Source organism: Gobio gobio, assembly GCF_949357685.1.
Source record: "Gobio gobio genome assembly, chromosome: 19".
NCBI lineage: Eukaryota > Metazoa > Chordata > Actinopteri > Cypriniformes > Gobionidae > Gobio > Gobio gobio.
The window spans coordinates 28,763,894-28,784,841 of NC_137112.1; the positions used below are offsets into that span (position 1 = coordinate 28,763,894).

The window sequence follows — 20,948 nt, forward strand, 5'->3', positions numbered from 1 at the left end:
CATATAAATAAATTATAGCTAAAAACTCTGCCTTGGCCTATAAACTAGCGCTGCTAGGAAACAAAATAAATAACAAAGAAAATGAACATTTGTATTTATACAAATACATTTATACATGCATTTTTACAAAAATAAATGTATAATTACAAATGTATGTATACAGTACTGCTGTAGCTGCTGATGTTTAGGGGTGTGACGTTCCCCCATGTTAAAAAATGGTAGTGATCGAGCTGGGCAAACTCCATATAGGCCTATATGCTTCCAAACTTGATTGGTTGATTGTTAAGGTAGTGATTCCTAGTTCATTTCAATGCCAGTCCTGTCAGATATGCATGTCTGACAGATGTGAACACTCACATGATGGAAATGTTTAATAGTTGTGAAGGGTTTGACAGTTTCACTGAGAATCAACTCATGTGTTGATCAACAAGCCTTGTGCTTTAAGTTATTGAGCAAATTGACTTTTTTTGTTAATGTGCCAAAACATGTGATTTACTTAAATTGATAAGAAATTCAAATCTGATGTAAACAAGAAAATAATTATTCAGAGATCTGAACATTGTTCTGAGAAAAATAATAATTCTTGAGCTAAAGTGATTGAGGAAAACCTGTAAAGTTTAGCCAAAAAAAATGTATTTCATTATCATTTATTCACCCTCATGCTGACATCCATGATGTTTAGAACTGATTTTCTTCAAATAAACACAAACAAAGATTTTTAGGACAATAATTACAATGAGTCCATACAATGCAAGTAAATTGGTGCCGCTCGCTGGGTTGATGTTTGAAAAACCACACAGTGATCGTGATGGTAAATTCATACAACCACAGTGGATGAATCAATGTCTTCAGAAATCAAAAACGATAGGTTTGTGTAAGAAAAAGATAGAAAGAAATACATTCTGATTCTGTTTTGTCACTTCACCAGCTGATGTGATCATCCCTGCCCCTTATTGCTTCACTGATGACACTCACATTATTAGAGTATAATGTAAAACTGTCTCATGGATATACTGAACCAACCATCCATAGACAATTTTACCTTCAACTTGACAAGGACATTTATGTGTGGTTACATCCTTTAAATTTTATTTTTATTTGTACTCCACCATCCTTCCGCGAATTTGGACAGAATAATATGCTCACAATGCTTGAAATGACAGACTTGGTCATAAAGGTTAAGACAGAGAAATATATAGGCTACTTGGTGACTCAGTGATACTTTAAGGAAACGTTTTATATAGAAAACATGAATCTAGAAACTAGCACATTCAATTTTTCAAGTGCAATTGGAGAGAAACATCAAATAGTATAAAAACATACACTTGTACTCGCAAATATGCAACATCAATATCCACATTACGGTTAATTCATAATGTGGATGCCTAAAACGTACTCCATGCGCTCTCAGAGCATTCGTCCATTCAGCACTCAGTTCATCATTTGCCGAACACGCTTCCTGCTGGAGCTTTGGGTTTCTCGAGCACCGTCTCTCCTCCAGACCGCGCTCCACTGAAGACAGACGGCGCCACCTTCCCCATGCGCTCTACACAATAAACAAACAAACATGCGTTTTCTTACACTTAAATATGCTTTAAAAAATATCGGGGCTATTAATTAAAAACATTAAAAGACCATAAAAATCTAGTTGTATAGACCGCACGTCTACGTGCGGGGCGGGGTTATTAACTGCTGCGAAACAAGGGGGTCTCAGGAGAAGCCAGGTTATCCCGGTGTTAATGTTGTTGATATTTTTCACTATGGCTGACTCATGCTCTGTTGTCGGATGCAAAGCTCAGAAAGGGCAAATGGTGAGCCTTCATGTATTACCAAATGATCAGAAACTCCGATCTAAATGGGTGCAGTTTATTGGGAATAATTGTAATGTCCGTGCTAAACTTCCATCGAGGATCTATGTTTGCAGCAGGCATTTTCCAGAGAACTGTTTTGAAAATTTTATTATGACAAAGTTGGGTTTTGCAAGTAAACTTATACTAAAGCCCAACGCGGTTCCATCAATTTACTCTGGGACAGACAGCGCGAACCAACATGCAGATATACCAGTAAGTTTCTTGTGTGTTATCATGATCATGTCAAATGTCACATTTTTGCAACGTAACGTTAGAGCGCCTCGCGCAATGGCAGGTGAATTATGTTTTTCTCCATCGACTTCCTATGATGCTCAAAACGTTTATAAGGATGCTGACTTTTAAAAGGCAGACTGAGATGGCGAACGGCAACAATAGCCTATCTCTGTAACATTAGCAACACATTATTAGCTGTTTTATAACGTAGTCAAGCCAAAGGCTAATCATCATCACATTCCCGAGATTGTAGAGGGAACGGTGGCCGAGAAGTGCAAAAACAAAAGACAGTTGGAATGGAAACGAGTGCGTGAATTCGGGCAGCTGTTGTGTGTACAGTACACTCGTTATTGCGGTGCAATGTGGGATTGAATGAGTGCACTCGATAACGCCCACTATGCTTTCGGACACCACTACAAACGGCTGTCCCTTCAAATAATGCCCTATTCGAGGGCATACGGGGCGTTTTCGGATTCGGCCATAGAGTACAACAGTCGGGTTCCTGAATACTCCATTTACTTTCTCCATAAGGAAATTGATTTTTAACTATAATAACTTATAAACCTTTTAAAGACAGACATACTGTGAGGTTTTGCAAGGTTTTGAAATATTGTAATATTTATACAGTAATCAAAATAATGGTAAAAGTTCTGACTGAATTTGAAAGGTGTCAATTTTTATATATCCCTAATCTAATCATATAGTCAAAAGTCGATGGAGATGAGGGCAAACTCACCACACTCGACCATGACCTCGTATGTCTTGCTCTTGACCTCTCCTTTCAGCCCCAGTTTACTGCGGGCTCCCTTTAGATCCTCCTCTTTTACAACTGGCCGCTTCTTCTTCTTCACCTCTGGCTAATAGAAATATAATTTTATTTAAAAAGACAAACGTCTGCAGTAGCCAGCACTTAAGTTGTTACACACATACTTTTATTTCTGATCTAAACACTGAATAAAGACATCTTCATACCTGAGACATTCTGTATGGTTGCGGTCTGGTTTCTGGACAAGTTGTGTACTTTTCGTTTCATCCTGGTCTTTTATACCCTTGTTACAAGATCAGCGTGCCCCCTCCCCCTCTCTCTTATCATTATATATTATTAGCTCAGCAGTCAGTGTCAGAAAGCCTCTTTCTGAGTATGACTACTATGAACAGCTGAACACATTACAGACAAAACAACCTCCTCCTATTCCTGCTTCACTGATGCATCATACGTTTAAATATATTTTGTTGCAACAAGTTCAAATCAAAGCATTGCAGTTGTAACTGGAAGAAAAAGATAATTTTTGACATGGCTGATATTATGTGAACCCTATATGCCAATCTAAACAAAATTGTTTCATAACAATAACCAATATAATTCATCACTGTAATGCTTAATAATCAGAATAAAAAAACAAACAAAACAAGCCTTGTTGTGACAAATGTGTATGATGATGGAGATGTTAACATGCCACAGATTATATAACCAAATCATTAAACAATTTTCTGGGATGGTGAGTCAGCCTTTGTGAATGAGTCGGGTCCATCGCCATGTGTGCGCCAATAAAAATAGATATTCAGAAACGTGTTTCACTTCAGCCATTGTGATTGCACACTACTTTTTAAATGTTTGGGGTCAAAATATTTGTTTTTGAAAAGAATACCATGGAAAAAAATACTGTAAAAACAGTAACGTTGTGAAATATTACAATTAAAAAAAGTTTTCGAATATATTTTAAATTGTAATTTATTCCTGTGATGGCAGAGCTAAATTTAAGTAAAAAAAACCAGGACATTCTGTTAATGCACATTGGGCCTCATTCATGAAATGTTCGTACATATACGAGCAAATTCGGAGTAATTTGCGCGTAAAATGGACCTTTACGAAAACTCTCCTCCAGGTTCACAAATGCTTTGTATACCACGGATTCGGTAGTTAAACGTGAGTATATTAATGAATTCCAAACATGCATAAATAGGATGCGCGTGCACGCTCATTCATAATTAGCATAATCCCCGCCCATGAGTTACAACTGCAAATGACGTGTGCAGGAACGCTGTGGAATCTTCTGGAATTCTTTCTCTGGTTTGGCTCCAATATTTTGCATAAATGCTAAAGAGACTAATTGACCAAATGCCTAGCAATAAATATCCAATTATCTTGTGTCCACCAAAGCATTTTTAGCCAGCTAAAAAATGCCCGGTGCTCTTCTGAAAACGGCTAGCTGGTGGCGCTTGAAAGCGCTTTGCAAGGGCAGCGTTTTTCCAGCTGAGAAAATTTGGTTGCTATGATACAGAATATCCATGGCAGTAATGTTACACTAGTATCTCATTTTGAAGAATATAACTGAATATAAAAAATAACGTTAAAGAAAGCAGTATTAACTTCTCCATTATTGTTGTTCAGTCGGTGTACCAGTGGGATGATTGGTCGGTGTAGTTTTTGTCCCGCCCCTCCTCCACTGTGATTGGACGGCTTGGTAAAAAGTGACAGTGACGAGCGCTGCCTTTTACCCAACGTTGAACAGTAAAAAACAAACAAATCAACTCTTGAAATATTATTATGGTACATAGTGCATCAAAATGCAATGTCATCAGTTTGCCTAAATTAGAACACAGAACGTTCAAATGTTTTACATTTACACGTGGTAGTGCGCAGGTGTAAATTTCTTTCGTACCAACTAACATTTTGAAAATACGAAAATTTTCGTGAATCCGAAAATTTACGTCAGAGCGGCTTTACGAACGATTTGCACACAAATTCGTTCTGCTCGTGTTTCATTAATGAGGCCCATTATGTTTACTATTCAGCACTGGCCATAAAAATCACACGATACGCTTAAAGAGATATTTCACCTTGAAATGAAAATAAAACCATTTTTACTCATCCTGCTGTTGTTCCAGTGCCCTATGTCCTTTTATCATTTTCGGACCTCGAAAGCAGAAATTTTATAAATAGTCCTGCACGCCCTCCTTCCCATAATGGCAGTGGATAGCGACCAGGCTAAAACATTACAAAAAATATACAAAAGTATCACGCAATGATACAGTGAGATGCACGCCATGTATGGAAAATGCTCAGGAGGCATACTATAAGGTTTTGCGAAATATAAAAAGTATTATTATATTTGTTCTTGTTTTAAGATTCAAGATTCAAGATTAAAAAAATTTTGCTTAAATTTTTCGAGTTTTTTAAGCAAAAACTCACACAAAAACAAGGTTTTTCATATTTTGTATCAGAAGTAAATTTAGGCCTGTATTGATTTAAGAATCTTTAGACAATTGCACTGGAAAACAATAAAAATAATGAGGAAGAACGTAACTTTTTTTCACTTTAATCAGAAGGTACAGTAAAAGTTAAAATATTAAAACAAAGCTTTGTGGCTGTTAGTCCATGTGTTTTTATTTGCGGATATACTGTCTGCTAATGCTTTCTGGTTACTGAATCCAATCAAAGAGGATAGCTCTGAGACAACACGTGAGGTCTGGTTCACACACACACAGATTGGTACTGTCAGCTTTCTATTACTGTCTTGTGTACATGTATTCAATGCCATACCTCCTTGTGTGTTTTCATTTATCCCATTATTTATGTTTGATCAACGCTCTACATCTACCTCTCTAGGAGTAACACATTTAAACAATAGTATTTACATCTGCCAGGAAAACGGACCTAAATATTGATGAGTCATCCAGCACTACACAGGTTTTTGTCCAATCAGATGCTCTCCATAACGAGAATGTCACTCCCACTAAATGATCTCGCTTCCCATCACTAATCATGGTTCGTCGGTGTGTATTTGGCTGTTCTAACGCAAGGACATTATTTTGTTTCCCAACCACAAACTGGTTACGAAAGAAGTGGCTGGAGTTTATACATTTCGAAGAGGGGGGTATTTGTGTCAGCTCGCGGCTTTGTGACAGGCATTTCTCTGATGAATCCTTTACCAATTTGGGGATGGTTACCGCGGGGATAACGTGCTACCTTACATTAGCAGACACGGCCGTTCCCACTCTGTACACTGTAGGCACTTCCCCTCCCGCACGAGTAAGTATTGTTTTCTTCTTAGGTGTTACATTGTCATCAAAAATGTAATCACGCTCTCCGCCTCTGAAACGACCTTTCTTGACTGAGCTGCTGAGTGACGTGACAGCGTCATGACGCAAGAGTCTTTTGAACCGGATCTGTCGAACCGATTCTTTTAAACGAACAGCTAAAAAGAACCTGTTCGCGTCACTAAAACCGTCGGATTTCCAAGCACTGAGTGAGTGAGCATAGCCAGCGACAGATATGGTGAAAAGGTGCGTTTTGGGTTGCTATCCGCACAATACCCTGTTCCCTTTCCCCAAACTACCGTGGTTGCGAGCCCGCTGGCTTGAATTTTTGCATTTTGAGGAAGGAGGAATAACGGATAGCTCGCGTTTGTGTGCGAGCCATTTCGCCCCAGCATGCTTCACAAATTTACAGCAGTACCAAATGGGCTTCGCTGACTTTCTAAACTTGATAGATACGGCTATCCCGACTATATACACCGTTGGTCCAACACAGACTGTGAAGGTAAGTAATTATGCCTGCCTGGTCAACATCTGTTATTCTATCGAAGACCCGCCCCCTTAGACCGGAAATGTCAGTCTGACAAACATGTATGACGACCAACCACGTTCTTTTTGTCTTTTAAAGGGACAGTCAACACTAAATTATTTTTTTTTACTCACCTTCATGATGTTCCAAATATGTGTGACTGACTTTCTTCTGCAGAACACAAAATAAGGTATTTTGAAGAATGTTAATAAACAAATACCTTTGGTTACCATTGACTTCCATTATGGACCAAAAAACTGGGACATTTTTCAAAATATCTTATAACATGATTCATGAAAGTGGGTAAATCTGAAATCAGATGTACCACAATAATAGACAAAAGCGCAATGGTAGCAATTTGAATATAGCTGCAGTAGGTTGTACACGTAACCTTTGAAAATGTGTAAACTTTGAAGTTAAAAGTATCCATGGTTTATGGCTTCATTGCTTGCTAAACAAAAACATTTTTTGCATTGCCTTATTGCTATACTGCTGCATCTCTCCAACAGCCAATGACGCGAGAGGTGGGCTGCCAATGTTATGCTCCGGTTCTGAAGAGTGTGGCGGTCCAAGCAGTACTCACCCAAAAAAAGACAAAACGGAGAAGTAAAGGTAACATTAACTATAAGTTCACTTGTGGATTAAGTTTTGCGTTGTGCTTCACCAGTTTTATTTTCCCTTTTGTGTGGTTTAATATCAGCAATTCAAGTCAGACCTCTTGTGAGTAATTGTGCTAGTGTGTCCTGCTCCGATGAGGACTTTCCAGTCAAATCTGAATCTTCATTCACATCAACACCAATTAAAAGGCCACGCCTAGAGGATTCCCCTGGGGGGACATCATACAGCTCAGAGGAACCAACAGATGATACCCACGTGCCTGATATCATTCAAGAGGAAGACATAAAGTAAGTTAAACCCAGAAAATGATTTAAGTTCCTTTCACACCAAGAATGATAACTATGTTAGCATCCGCACTAATGCACAATAATTTTATTATGCGAGAGCACAGCAGTTACCTAATAAAGTCTTCGTTTCCCAAAAGTTTATTTCAACTCCCTTGTGAACCAGTGGTTGGGATTCAGCCCTCTCACCGCAATGGATTGAATTCAATTCCTGGTCAGGAAGCATTCTTTTACAAGTGAAATGTCACAACTTGTGGAAGAAAGGTTACATATCATAAATAACAAACACATAAATTGCCGTTTTAACACTTTATTGCAAAAGCATACACAAATTCATAATTTGTCAGTAATTCTAAATCATCATCTAGTATTGTTTAGTAGTTAAAACCCCTCTCCACATCTAATTTGTTTCATTCTCTTCCAACTGTAACCAAAGATCACTCTTCTAACAATAGTCAGAATGGAACCCGGAGAGGGCATGGCAGTTACATTTCCACCTTAAACTCCTTATCAGTAAGCCTGGTTTCAATTCATCCCTGTAAAACAAGCCCATACTGTGAGCATGGTACTCCCAAAAACTTGGTCCATTAAATGTCAGTTAGACAATACAAGCAATAAGACAATTGGTCCTGTACTCCCAATTTCATTCACCTACAAGCACCTTCCCTTCACATTAAAAGATTACAACTAATCTGACACATGCAGTCCGTTTCAAATTTTTTTTTTAAGAGAATGCATAATGCAAATCATCATTCTCCAAATATCTGTGCTTTAGTGTTGGAATAAAATCAAATGTTCCTTAGGAGCAAAAAAGTGTCAGGGTGGAAGAGAACGTATTTGGAAGTAAGACACACTGGTTAGTGTTTGACTGGTAAATATTAGAGGTGAAGGGTAATGCTTGAAGACAAATCAAACAAAAAAACAATGAAGGTAAATACCACATATAAAGAGACCATAATGCAACACCAAACTGTGCAAAAGGTTACACCCTGCAACATAGCATCTACCCTGCAACACGTAGCAAAAATTAAACAATTTCAGAGGACAGTTCACCCAAAAATAAATTGTTCTACCAAACCTGACTTTCGCACTTCTGTGAAACGAGGCATTTTGAAAACCGTCTTTTGTGTGCGTTTATACAATGGAAATCAATGAGGTCCAATGTTTTTTTTTGGACCGCAACATTATTCAAAATATATTGTGTGTTTTAAAGAAGAAAAGTCATACAGGTTTGGAACGACATGAATGTGAGTAAATACATTTTTAATTTAGGGGTGAACTGTCCCTTTAATAGGCCACAAATAAATACAGGGAAAACATTAATGGCAGAAAAACACAGCATCACACTGATTTGAGGCAGATACACTTTCAAAAGCCAAACAACCACCCCTGGATTTTCGTACTTTGTCAGTTTGGCTGCTGCCTATGGTTAAAAACAGACATTGCACGACCGTACCAACTGTATTATAATACCAGCTCATAACACTGCTGACGCACAATTTCCTCACAGCTGACGAGCACAAAACTCTCTGCCGCAGCTACGCTCACAAACACATTTAGGAACAGACTATGAGTGACCTTGAACAGTTTGTCCAAGTCGGTGTGATCAATCACATGCATATGGTTAAAGGTACTTATCTCAGCGGAACAACATCAGCATGTTACTTGTATAGGTTTTAGACGGGTTTTTAATTGGTTCAAATGCAAGGATGTATTCGTGTTGTATATCCAATGCAGAATTATGAATGTGCAAAACAAAAAAAAGACTAAATGTTAAAATATTACGGTCCGATTATCTTCAATAGGCTGGTCCAAAACCCTCATGATCATCTATGGCATAGTGTAGTAAAAATCCTTCTGGTAATGTCGGGAGGGTCCTCGTGTGTGTTTACTGGAGCCTGGGTCCGTTACCCCACAACTCATAGGCTGAGTTAGTCACCATGGCCCTCAACTTGCTGATCTGTGCTCTGGTAAATGAGTCGGGGGCCATGGGCTTCAAGTCCAAACTGATTTGTTTTCAAACCGGAATACCAAGACGGTGCTTCTTTTTCTTAACAGGCTTGAACCCTGTGATTCTTCGTACATCGTCGTCACCATCTGAATCCTCCATTTCGTCATCTGCGGAGAACAGGATCTGACCAGCACAAGAGGAAGAGTGCTAAACAAAGACAGTTCAACTAATCATCTTTTTCGAAAACAAGCAGGTGGTGACATTTCATCCTGAAAAGTGGAATACTCCTTGCAAACCTAAATATGTAAACTAGGCGACATTCTCAATTGCATTCTGACTGAGACTAAGTGAGAACGATGGACTACATTCACTTGACTAAACCACATGACGGATGTCAGTGAATGAATATTTGACACCTACATGGTGTGGATGGAAACGCTACACAAGTGACTTCTCACTGATAAGTTTCCTGCTCAAATGACTTGCCTTGTGTCAAGTCCATCACCACTGACAGGTAAGCTGCAAGCAAGTTGAAAAGTTGTAGTCCTGTATTCAGGAAATGTTTTCGGGTCTAACATAGTAGAACTAATCGACATATATCAGGAAACCACATATACGGAGTTCTGTTCATCCACCAAACAAAACCCTCATTATTATTACTGGATCTGTTGTGGTCCGTGTTGCCCATTCTTAAAGGCACACCTACTTCATTACTGACTTCCCATGGTTATATATACACTTCAGGTCTGAAGTGTTGGGAAAGAGTGAGGAACGGTCATGCAAATGTGCTAGGGGAAAAGGGGATGTCCCATCTAGTACATGGGTGGAGGGATGATTTTGAATTTGGCACTGTAGGTCAGGGGAAACTCTAAATAAGTGCCGTCATTCATAGATGTTTGAGAAGCAGCAAAAGTGTCAGATCTCCCATGTTCAGACTTATTGTTTTGAAAGTTTTATACATTCCGTTAATTAAATGTTACAATTGTCATAGGTTGTCATTTACGTTTATGCAAAGATTTATTCGTCTGTGGTTGAAACATACAAATCATCTAAGTTTCAACAGAAATGTGACAGTTACAAAACTTCTGAATGTGGCCCGGGTCAAAGTGATTGAATCATTTAGACCAGATCATGTTGCTGGTGCTCATGTCACAAATTATTATGCAATTAATAATTTAATTAAAGTTTTATTCAATTAACAGCTCGTAGTAATCCTTCTTCTCACTTCAAGAGTTCAGCAAGAGTAACTTACTTCTGATTCCGAGTCATCGTGTGACAGAGCCCGTCTATAGCGCACTTTGCTGTTGCCGCGAGGGTCATCTTCTGCTTCCCTCTCCTCCAGTTTGGCTTTTGTTCTGCCCTTCTTCATTAGGAAGTTATCCACCACCCAGAACATCAAAGCCTGAATACACACACAGGGGCACATGTTTAAACACAAACAGAAGTGCTAAAACAAAGAAAGAACTACCTGTCATACATGTAATGAATTATAAACTTGACAAATGCACAATATCATTAAAATTACCAAGGCTGGATGACAATCAAAAGTTTGGGGTCAGAAAGACGGAAATAAACTTTTTTTGTGTGGAAAGAAACTTAAATTAATCGTGACAGTAAAGACATTTCTGTCAGGACCACTACCAAAGATGATTGACAAATAGCATACAGTTTGGATTGGCGGTATTGTCTAGCATGGATAAGAGCAGGGAGAGCAGCGATAACCCCCCTTAGGGTAACAGAACCAACATAAATGTATAGCAAATATAATTAAAGGAACACTCCACTTTTTTTGAGAATAGGCTCATTTTACAAGTCCCCTAGAGTTAAATAGTTGAGTTTTACCGTTTTTGAATCCATTCAGCCAATCTTTGTATCTGGCGGTAGCACTTTTAGCATAGCTTAGCATACATCATTGATTCTAATCAGTCCATTAGCATCTCATTCAAAAAATGACCAAAGACACTTTCAATATTTTTTCAATTTAAAACTTTACTCTTCTACAGTTACATCGTGTGCTAAGACCAACTGAAAATGAAAAGTTGCGATTTTCTACACCTATATGGCTAGGAACTAGTTTCTTCGCGGCCATACCATGGCTGCAGCGGCGCAATGATTCGTTGGTATTCTGTGAATCATGGTGGTAGTATACACCTTCGACTTACTATCACAGCCCTTTACAACACACAGAACCATGGCTAATCAGACAGGTAAATCCACAACACAATTTGTCGGCTGCAAGCCTGAAACTTTCTCTGCAACTACACTAACTTAGAGCCGGTCACATTGAAAGTTACCTAGCTGGGGGCTACTTTCAGGCGCTGTGTTCCATCATTGTGCCGCTGCAGCCATGGTACGGCCGCGAAGATCCACGACTATTACGCAGGAATGAGAAAGTAGTTCCTAGCCATATAGGTGTAGAAAATCGCAACTTTTCATTTTCAGTTGGTCTTAGCACACGATGTAACTGTAGAAGAGTCAAGTTTTAAATAGGAAAAATATTGAAAGTGTCTTTGGTCATTTTTTGAATGAGATGCTAATGGACTGATTAGAATCAATGATGTATGCTAAGCTATGCTAAAAGTGCTACCGCCAGATACAAAGATCGGCTGAATGGATTCAAAAACGGTAAAACTCAACTATTTAACTCTAGGGGACTTGTAAAATGAGCCTATTTTCAAAAAAAGTGGAGTGTTCCTTTAATGTTCAATAATTGAATGGACAAAAAAAAAAAAAGTCTGATGAGAGCAATATCAGAAAGCCAAGTCCTGACTGACGAGAGGAGGAGCTGGGGATGGAAATTAGAAAGGTGTCTTATTCCTGTGTAGGTAGACGTGGACCAGCTGAGAGTCAGCTGATGCAAGCTTGACTGATGGTGACCTACCAGAACTAACGCTATGTTTGATTTATAAATGTTACACAAGATTTCTATTTAAAATAAATGCTGTTCTTTTGAACTTTCTATCCTGAAAAAAAAAGCATCATGTGACAGCGCAGCCTTGGTGCGCACAAGAAACATTCAACAACAACAAAAATCCTACCCAAAACATTTAAACTATAGAGAAACATGAAGGCTGATTTTCACTTACATTCACGAAAAACGGGACGATTAGCATGACGATGGCTAACTCCAGCTGAGGATTCGTTATTGGGTTGAGTGTAGCCAGCTGTCCCAACACACAAACACATGATAATCCAGATCAATTAATTATAATGACCATGATTTATCAGTACATGATGATAATACATATTTCTTCAGATATGTCAAAAAAGTTCAGAACATGAACCACAACTCAACATACATTAGTATTTGGACACCTGACTGACCTTCTTCCATTGTGGGATGAGGAGGACCAGCATGATCATGACCTTCTCAAACATCATGATGAGGATGTAGAGAGCACACTGGCCTGCCCAGGCGCTGCACTGAACTGGCTCACCTACACGCAAACATTACAAATGATACACTTTAAAACAGTGGTTCTCAATCAAGGGCCTCAAGCTGACTTCAAATGATTTATGAACAATTAACTAAATTCCCACTGCCTTGAAAAAGCTGGATATATGAGGAAGCCTAATTGTGAAAAAGTGATTTCTAGACTTTGAAAAATCGGGGCATTTTATTAATGAATATCATTTTATTTATTTTCATTTATAAGCCAAGCCAAAAATATTTTATGTTAGGGATGCACGATATTATCGGCACAACATCGGAATCGGCCGATAAACGCTTAAAATATCAAAATCGGCAGATATGAAGAAAAAAAATTATGCCGATATGCCTTTCCGATATGTTAACATGTTGATATGAGCCTGCAATAACTCAAGTGTGCAAGGAGTGCTATAGCGTAATAAAATTTTATGAAATGGATGATGAAAAATAATCAAAGTAGCACTAAAATAATAGATTTTTTATTATTATGTGAAGCTAAAGACAGCATCAACTGATGCCATGCCACCCCCACTTCATGTGCACAAACATTCAATCCAAAAATAAAATATTTAGGTTACAACTGCATCTGTCTGGGATGAAAAATCACTAACTATTATTGTTATTTTTAGATAAAATATTCTCTTTAACAAGTATCCTTTTAGTAAGGAGACCTCCGAAATCTGATGAAAAATGGTGGTTTCCAAACAAAGGGAAAAAATAAACATATATCGGTTTCGATATCGGCATCGGCCAAAATGAGTTGAAAAATATTGGCATATCGGATATCGGCAAAAATCCAATATCGTGCATCCCTATTTTATGTAGAAATTGTGAGTAAAAAAATCCTTATCCTTAAAGGGATAGTTGACCCAAAAATGAAAATGATGTCATTTACTTACCCTCAAGTTGTTCCAAGACCTGTATGAATTTCTTTGTTCTGCTGAACACAAAGGAAGATATTTGGAAGAATGTTTGTAACCAAGCAGATCTCGGCAGCCATTGACTACCATAGTATTTTTTTTTCTCCCACTAATGGCTGCCGAGATCTGCATGGTTACAAACATTCTTCCAAATATCTTCCTTTGTGTTCAGCAGAACGAAGTAATATATACAGGTTTGGAACAACTTGAACGTGACTAAATGACAGAATTTTCATTTTTGGATGCAATATCCCTTTAATCCGGTACAAACCAGTAAATCACAAAAACTAATTTAATTTATACATTTTTCTTCTAACAAATAAGCCTTTCAGTCTTTAATAGTCACTTAGTTTCCTCTAAAGCTCATCTAAATTAGTTCAAGATCATTACATGAGATTTTAGTGCCTTGAACGATGGTCTAAAACCAGTTTACAAAACCGCTGCCTTTGTCATTGATTAGACTTATTGTTTGGTTTCAGACAGCCATTATAGTCCGTGAAGAACAAGATTTCTATCATAATTTGAAATGAATTTCATTCACAGAACTCAAATCAGACAATGCTTAGGAAAAAAAGGACTGACTCAATTTCCCATCCATCAGTCTGAGGCCCGTTCTCTTTATACGACGCCACATTCACATAATGAAGTCGCGGTTCCCACTGGACTTTTAATTTACTCCAGACAATTGACGTTAAGGCTCATACCATATTCTCCAAAACGCAGCGAATCCCACTGTCTCCATTCAACCACAGCGCTAACGGCCTTCACGCCGCCATAGATCACCAGCATGCCCAGTGTCGCATCCAACAGGAAGTTGATCAGGTATCTTTGAAAACAAAACACAGGGAGTTGGGTTGCTGAGCACAGCCGATTGTATATATGTAAAAACCACAGACACAAAACACTGCGGGAAGTACAATGATGTGTGGGGGAAACATTGACAACGACGCGTACACAGACTCACAGTGAACATGGGTCCTCCTTTGTGAGGTCAGACAGGTAGACATTGGCAAAGTGAATGAACAGCATCCCTATGGCCTGTTTGGAGGTGTCCAGAAACCTGAGAGAGGTGAAGGGGAGGAGGGGGCGGTGAGAGGAAGGAGACCTGGTTAGAACTCACCATTAAGTCACGAGGGGAACGAGAGGGGCCGCTAGACGAATCTCAGGTCAGTGGAGTGCAGCATTGACCGTGCATGCGTTTAAATATCTAGTACTTGCTAATGACACAAAATGGCAGTTTACCAGATTCTCCAGGGTCTCCGTTCGTGCTTGGGCTCCCTGAAGCGTTTCACTGTGGAGAGGAAACAGAAGCTTTCATATTGGTAGCAGGAAGAATGCGGGGATCAATAACATTTCCAACATGGGAGTAGTGCTGATGCTAAAAAACACTTTGCTGGCTCTCTCTGATTTAGCGCTATAAAAACACAGGCCGATAAATGATACATAACATTAACATTTCGAAAGGGGAAGAGATGAATGAGGAACTGCATCATGGGTTTAAAGAGCCTCCTACATGCACACACAAAAACAAACCCGAAAAAAGTGTCAGAAATTCATTTAAAAGACGAATTAAAAGATTTCTTCTAAGAAACAATAAAAGATTACTGCAATTAAATTTGAAATAAAGAAATTAGGAAGAGGTGTGTGAACTGAATTTTACAGTTTTTAAATAGACTTTTAGATTCTGACAGCAAAAAACATAAGCGGCATCAGAGAGGACAGTAATAAAGATAAATGCAATTGCTTGCAGTGTTGCTTTTAAAAAAAGAGGTGAGAATTGCCGCTTTTTAAGAAGTGGAAAGCGCTAGTACAGCCACCCTAGCTGCCAAACGTGACCCAGTGGTTCACACAAATAAAGGACAGCCTGTTTCACACAATGGCTGTTTGTTTGTGTACAGCTATTAACTGTGTCCCCTGAACACAATCTCCAACTCTTTACAATTACAGCTTGCATAACCACTGAGACTACATGACACAACTTAAAATGAATCTCATATTTCTCTGATTTATCCGATTCTATTGGACTGCTGTAGTGATTTTTATAGTTATTATCATCTAGTCTGTTGAGTTATTTCAGGCTTTCCGTGTTTTCAGTTATACGCTAGGGGACGCTATGACATCTTCTGAAAGGGTCCTTAATCTCCTGACCAAAACACACGAAAAGAAGATGCGGAAACAAGCGATATCACATGTAGTCATATGCAAAATATCACAATCACTAAAATTAAACAGCATATAAATCAAAACGGCCTAACATTACTGAATGAAATGTCAACCCAGGACGAGCTATAGTACTGTGAGGCTTTGGGGATGTTGATGGACTCGATCTACTCCATCTCTGTTTTGATCATAGTTTTGAGTACCATCTGGATGTAGTCTTTGACAAAATCATGATTTTCTCAGCTTTTTGCTCAAAATGTTACCTTTTTAATGAAACTTAATACCTACATTCAAGTACTGATTTTATTTATTTTTTTCTGTTTAAAAGGTGCCATAGAATGAGTTGAAACAATATTTTAAGTTGTTCTCCGATATCTAAATAGAGGGTATGCAAGTTATTTATGGGTAAAATTTGTCCAGATACGGTTTTACAGGTCCATTTACAACCCTAGAAATTGTCCCTAGAATGAAATGGTCTGTTTTTGCCTTATTTGGAAGGGTCATGAATATTAATGGAGAGTTCTGCTCTGATTGGCTGTTTCACTGCGCGGCTCATTTCAGTAGCTTCAGTGACAACAAACAGATCTACGCTGTCCGTCATAAAAATGGAGAGATTATGGATCCAACCTTACACGTTTGATCCCGTTTCTGACGAAGATGGATATTTTGAGGAACAATCAATTGTTTTGAGATTGGAAATGGACGCTTCAGTTCTGAGTGGTAAGTTTAGTCTTTATTTTCAGTAAGACCTGCAAAACGTAACGTCATTACTATAACTTAAGCCTACATGTGAACATATACATGTCATATACAATCATCGGGAGTTCTGCAGGTATTGTGAAGAAACAAGCGCCACGCGAGGATAGCGAAAATGGCAGATCAGGGAAATAAATGTTATGTTCCAGGCTGTGAGGACTTTTCATACCCTTGCCTTGCTTGTTACCTACAAATGTTGTGAATTAGGTGGACATTTTTCATGAGACTTTTTTTTCTGTGCATAGAGATACAAAGTAATCCATGTAATTATTAGCCAACACCGAGAACCAATGTTTTTTCAATCGCTCTGTGCTTGGAAAAATATTCTCAATGAGATCTTTACTCTGTTGTTATAGTTTTAGTTGTGGTTTTGGCTTCACTGTTCTACTTAAGAGTTTTTCATTTAGAGGGATTTTTAAAGCAGCCCTTTAACTTTTTGATGCAGGTTCTTTCATGTCAATAAGAGTCCAAATAGGTCTGTGAATGACCTTCACAACTTCAGAACCCATCTGAGAGGGTGTGGCCAATCAGAAGTCAAAGACAATCTAATATGGGGGTTTGTTATGAACCCGGTAAATGTGTTCACACACAGTCTTTAATTAAATCACTGCGTCAGCATTTCATGACTCATTGACATGCCTTGACCTGCCTGCTTCTAGGACCAATCATTCAAGTCTTCAATGAGTCAACCAGAATTGATGGAAGTCCCTTTAAAGTCATGATTAAAATGAAAGTAGAAACAAATATTTTCTTCTATACTACAATGTACATCCAAGTGTAACTGATTATCAGAAAAAAAAAATGTAGGGTGAGGTCCCACGCATCGGTTGTTGATGGACCCTTTTTACATTTCCAGGGTTCTCAGAAGCAGAAGTTGGGTAAACGTAAACTTCAACATATCATTTTTGCATTCCCATTTTTGCCCCAATAGCAAAAAAAAAAAAAAAATCCATGATGGTGTTTCTATGACTTCCCATTTTCCAAAAACATTGAGAGATTGCTCATGTTGGTCAGAAGAGAGAAATATGTTAAATTTGCCGTTAATCCCTCAGCTGTTTTATCATTTATGGCCATTGTAAGAAAACAATATATAGGCCTGGTTTCACAGACAGGGCTCAGATTAAGCCAGGATTAGGCCTTAGTTTAATTAGGACATTTGAGAGCATTACTGGTGTGCATCTTGAGATAAAACAATGGCACTGAAATATATAAGATATGTCAGTGCAAGTTGCTTTCAGTTAAACAGCTCAAACATGCATTTTAGTCTGAGACTAGACTTTAGCCTGGTCTGTGAAATAACGGATAGTGTTATAAAATATGCATTAATAAAAAATGTAAAGAAAAGTTGCTAGATTTGTGATGTTAATAACTGAAAATGTGTTAACAGTGTGTAAAAAGTGTCCATTTGTGTTGCACTCATAAGTGGAGGTAGATGAATATGAGGTCAATCTAAGCCAGACCCTCTCTGGTTTAAGCCCAGCCTGAAATGGACGTTATGATTTCTTCCCTATTATGATGTATATTCAAGAAAAAAATTACGGTGGCCGACAGAGCTCAACGCACTGCAACTGAAGAAAACACATGCAAATAGATAAAACATCTTCAGCAGTTTGACAACACGTGATGCAAAAGTTCACAACGCGACCAAATACAGAAACCGGCTGCAAACTCACAACGGAACAGTACACATGATCAGGACGTTAAAATAAACAAGAAAACTTCACCTTTCAGGTCATTGATCACACCACTGAAGAGTAAACACTGAACTAAGCGGTCTACTAACTATTTTACATTCTCAGGGGGGCTTGCGTGAAAATTTATAATTATTAATAAATAATAATTTACTTAATTTACTTGAGCAATTGTTGATTAAGACAAATGTCACGTCACAAACAATATTGGAAATGTTTGCATTTTAAACCATCAAGACAAGTCAATAGATATCACGCAAGCAATTCCCCCTTCGCCGCAAGTTTGATTGACAGGCGATCTGACCAATCACATAGCCGAACCTGCCGTTTTGTCCGACAAAGCAGTCAGGAGAGTTCGTAAATGAACGTCGTTGACTTGAACTTGGAAAAACGGTGTGTACTGATGTCTTTCCGCGGTTGAAACAACATTTCTTTTAGTGTTCATTCATGTTTATTTCATGCTTATCAGTGAACTAGAGGGAAGAAATAATCGGTTTACGAGCAGCTTTAACTGAGGCGCTACAGCGATCATGACACATTAAAGAGCCGCAAACAGTATTTTTTGTTTAATTCAAGTAAATTATTCTTTGCAGAAAGTGAAACTAAAAACTGAGCGATGAGAGCTGAAGATGTTCTGGTAACAGTACATAATTTATTTTCTGATCATCGCAGAGGGTGGCTTGAGAATGAGATCGCCAGGTCTGGTTTTGCAGAGTTTCTGTACTTGGTTGTGTTGTGGACTTTTGCAGCAAATGTTGTAAAACCGATGAAGATGTTTTCTTAATTTTTTGCTGGTTTTTTTTTCTATTTGCATGCGTTTTCTTGAGTTGCAGCACGTTGAGCTCTCTCGGCCACCGTAAAAAATGGCGCCTCGAACAAGAACAAATGTGGGGTGGGGCTTCATTTTGTCCACCAGTAACTGATTGATGGAATCAATTAACGTTAATCAAATAAAGACATCATTTCAAATAAATAATATAAAATTGCTGACCAAAGCATTTAAAGGGAGGTTACATTAAAAACACATTTTAGCATTAGACATACAATTGACATTAAATCCAATTACATCAAAAGTAAATTATAGAAACATTAAGAGTAATCCCTTACTTTTTCAAGAGAAAAGTAATTAAATTGCAGTAACTAATTACTTTGTAATGCATTACAACCAACACTGTCTACAACATGCATTCAGAAAATAGATAGAGTGAATTTTGATTTCATGAAGAGAGTTACACTATAACGTTACTTACACATAAGGGTGCTAAAGGCCACCACTCCCAGCAGGCCCTGCAGGAAGATGCCGAAGGTGTTCATGAAGTCCCCGTTGGAGCAGCCCCGTGCATTAGGATCAGTGGATGAGGAATTGGAGGCTGCAGACGGCAGCTGACCCCGCGAAAGCTCACTGACCCCAACACCCGCCATTGCGCAAGACTTACTGGATCACGACGAGTGTTTAAAAAAAAGACACAAAATCTCAGTCTCGGGTAGTGGAGGTGATCGATAGGACGATGACACAGCTATCGCACATAATGAAGGCTCTCTTATGAGCCTCCAGTCACGGTTACTGAAGCGCAGCTGTATCGTGTTTCATACTGGACCTCGATGCGTCGCCATCCAGCTGTGAGCTACCTAATATCTGTCAGCAGGTTGTGCTGTATAAACATCCTCTTTAGCATCGAGCAAACATGCTACAGACTCAGATGTATACCATTGATGCTCAATGCTACTACAACACACACGTTGTCATGGAGACATTTATCGGTTAGATTATTAAAGAGCGCGTGCGGTTAGCTCTGCCAGAATACAATACTGTGGATTCACGGTTAAATTAAAGCAGTTTAAACGGTTACGGTTAAATTGAGTCAGGTAATAATGCGTCTAAAACTTCACTTGCCGTTATTACTGGTTAAGAAACGCAAAATAATAGCGGCTGATTGGGTAGCTCTGCTGTTTTATAGCGAGAGAGTCCGGTCAGGCGGTCTTGCTAGCAAACCAGCTGAGGAAAATCCGGCCACCGCTGCTTTGAGGACAAGAGTTGATTGTGAATCTGCTCAGATTCAGGAAGGTCGGCGTCCAAACTACTCGCATACGTATTTGTTAAAAGATATGTTAACCGTAAAGGAACGACACTTCCTTTCCCACTGAATTCAGGTGCCGTTTCCACTCATTTACGCGACGTTCTACTGCGTCATCACTGTGTCGCGTCGTGCTAGAGCATGATGGGATATGCAGTTTTAGAAGATTCTTTATCGCAGCAGGTGCAGCAGTTCATGTAATTCTAAAATAAATCTTAGAATTCACCCACTGAACGACAAATTCAATGTATTTGTTTTGTAAAATGTATTAAAATTTTGATTTATTTAATCCAATTTATTCGCAACTCAGGGACCACATTGTACTCCTTGGATACCACAATGAATCAATTTGAATGCATTTGGTCACAATTGTAATCTGGAATCATATATATATATATATATATAATGTTGT

At 38.5% G+C, this 20,948-nt stretch overlaps 2 protein-coding genes across 5 annotated transcripts; one reads left to right on the forward strand and one right to left on the reverse strand.

Annotated features, from left to right (window-relative positions):
• Positions 1–74: 74 nt before the first annotated feature.
• LOC307143562 (store-operated calcium entry regulator STIMATE-like) lies at positions 75–20,667 on the reverse strand. 3 transcript variants are annotated; one of them, XM_079845261.1, is made up of 10 exons: positions 19,712–20,667; positions 15,097–15,145; positions 14,819–14,914; positions 14,559–14,680; positions 12,829–12,941; positions 12,591–12,668; positions 10,757–10,906; positions 9,577–9,687; positions 2,821–2,941; positions 104–1,546 (listed from the first exon to the last, which is right to left on the reverse strand). In XM_079845261.1, the coding sequence occupies exons 1-10, from the start codon at positions 19,881–19,883 to the stop codon at positions 1,440–1,442; spliced, it is 1,119 nt and encodes a 372-aa protein (XP_079701387.1). In that variant the 5' UTR covers positions 19,884–20,667; the 3' UTR covers positions 104–1,439. The 3 variants fall into 3 exon arrangements, with proteins under 3 accessions (XP_079701386.1, XP_079701387.1, XP_079701385.1); XM_079845259.1 differs by lacking the exons at positions 104–1,546; positions 2,821–2,941 and having other exon boundaries at positions 7,850–9,711; XM_079845260.1 differs by lacking the exons at positions 9,577–9,687; positions 10,757–10,906; positions 12,591–12,668; ... (3 more) ...; positions 15,097–15,145; positions 19,712–20,667 and adding an exon at positions 3,057–5,930 and having other exon boundaries at positions 75–1,546.
• LOC307143564 (uncharacterized protein) lies at positions 5,821–10,763 on the forward strand. Of its 2 annotated transcripts, none has more exons than XM_079845263.1 (4): positions 5,821–6,117; positions 7,161–7,263; positions 7,352–7,556; positions 9,612–10,763. In XM_079845263.1, the coding sequence occupies exons 1-4, from the start codon at positions 5,851–5,853 to the stop codon at positions 9,652–9,654; spliced, it is 618 nt and encodes a 205-aa protein (XP_079701389.1). In that variant the 5' UTR covers positions 5,821–5,850; the 3' UTR covers positions 9,655–10,763. The 2 variants fall into 2 exon arrangements, with proteins under 2 accessions (XP_079701389.1, XP_079701390.1); XM_079845264.1 differs by lacking the exon at positions 5,821–6,117 and adding an exon at positions 6,257–6,627.
• Positions 20,668–20,948: the final 281 nt, after the last annotated feature.

Coding starts and splice junctions, on each gene's coding strand:
- LOC307143564 (XM_079845263.1), top strand. CDS start 5,851: ATGGTTCGTCGGTGTGTATTTGGCTGTTCTAACGCAAGGACATTATTT. Junction 6,118..7,160: donor GCACTTCCCCTCCCGCACGA/GTAAGTATTGTT, acceptor TCTCTCCAACAG/CCAATGACGCGAGAGGTGGG. Junction 7,264..7,351: donor GACAAAACGGAGAAGTAAAG/GTAACATTAACT, acceptor GTTTAATATCAG/CAATTCAAGTCAGACCTCTT.
- LOC307143562 (XM_079845261.1), bottom strand. CDS start 19,883: ATGGCGGGTGTTGGGGTCAGTGAGCTTTCGCGGGGTCAGCTGCCGTCT. Junction 2,942..9,576: donor AGCACCGTCTTGGTATTCCG/GTTTGAAAACAA, acceptor TATTTCTATTAG/CCAGAGGTGAAGAAGAAGAA. Junction 1,547..2,820: donor CGAGGTCATGGTCGAGTGTG/GTGAGTTTGCCC, acceptor TTTATTGTGTAG/AGCGCATGGGGAAGGTGGCG.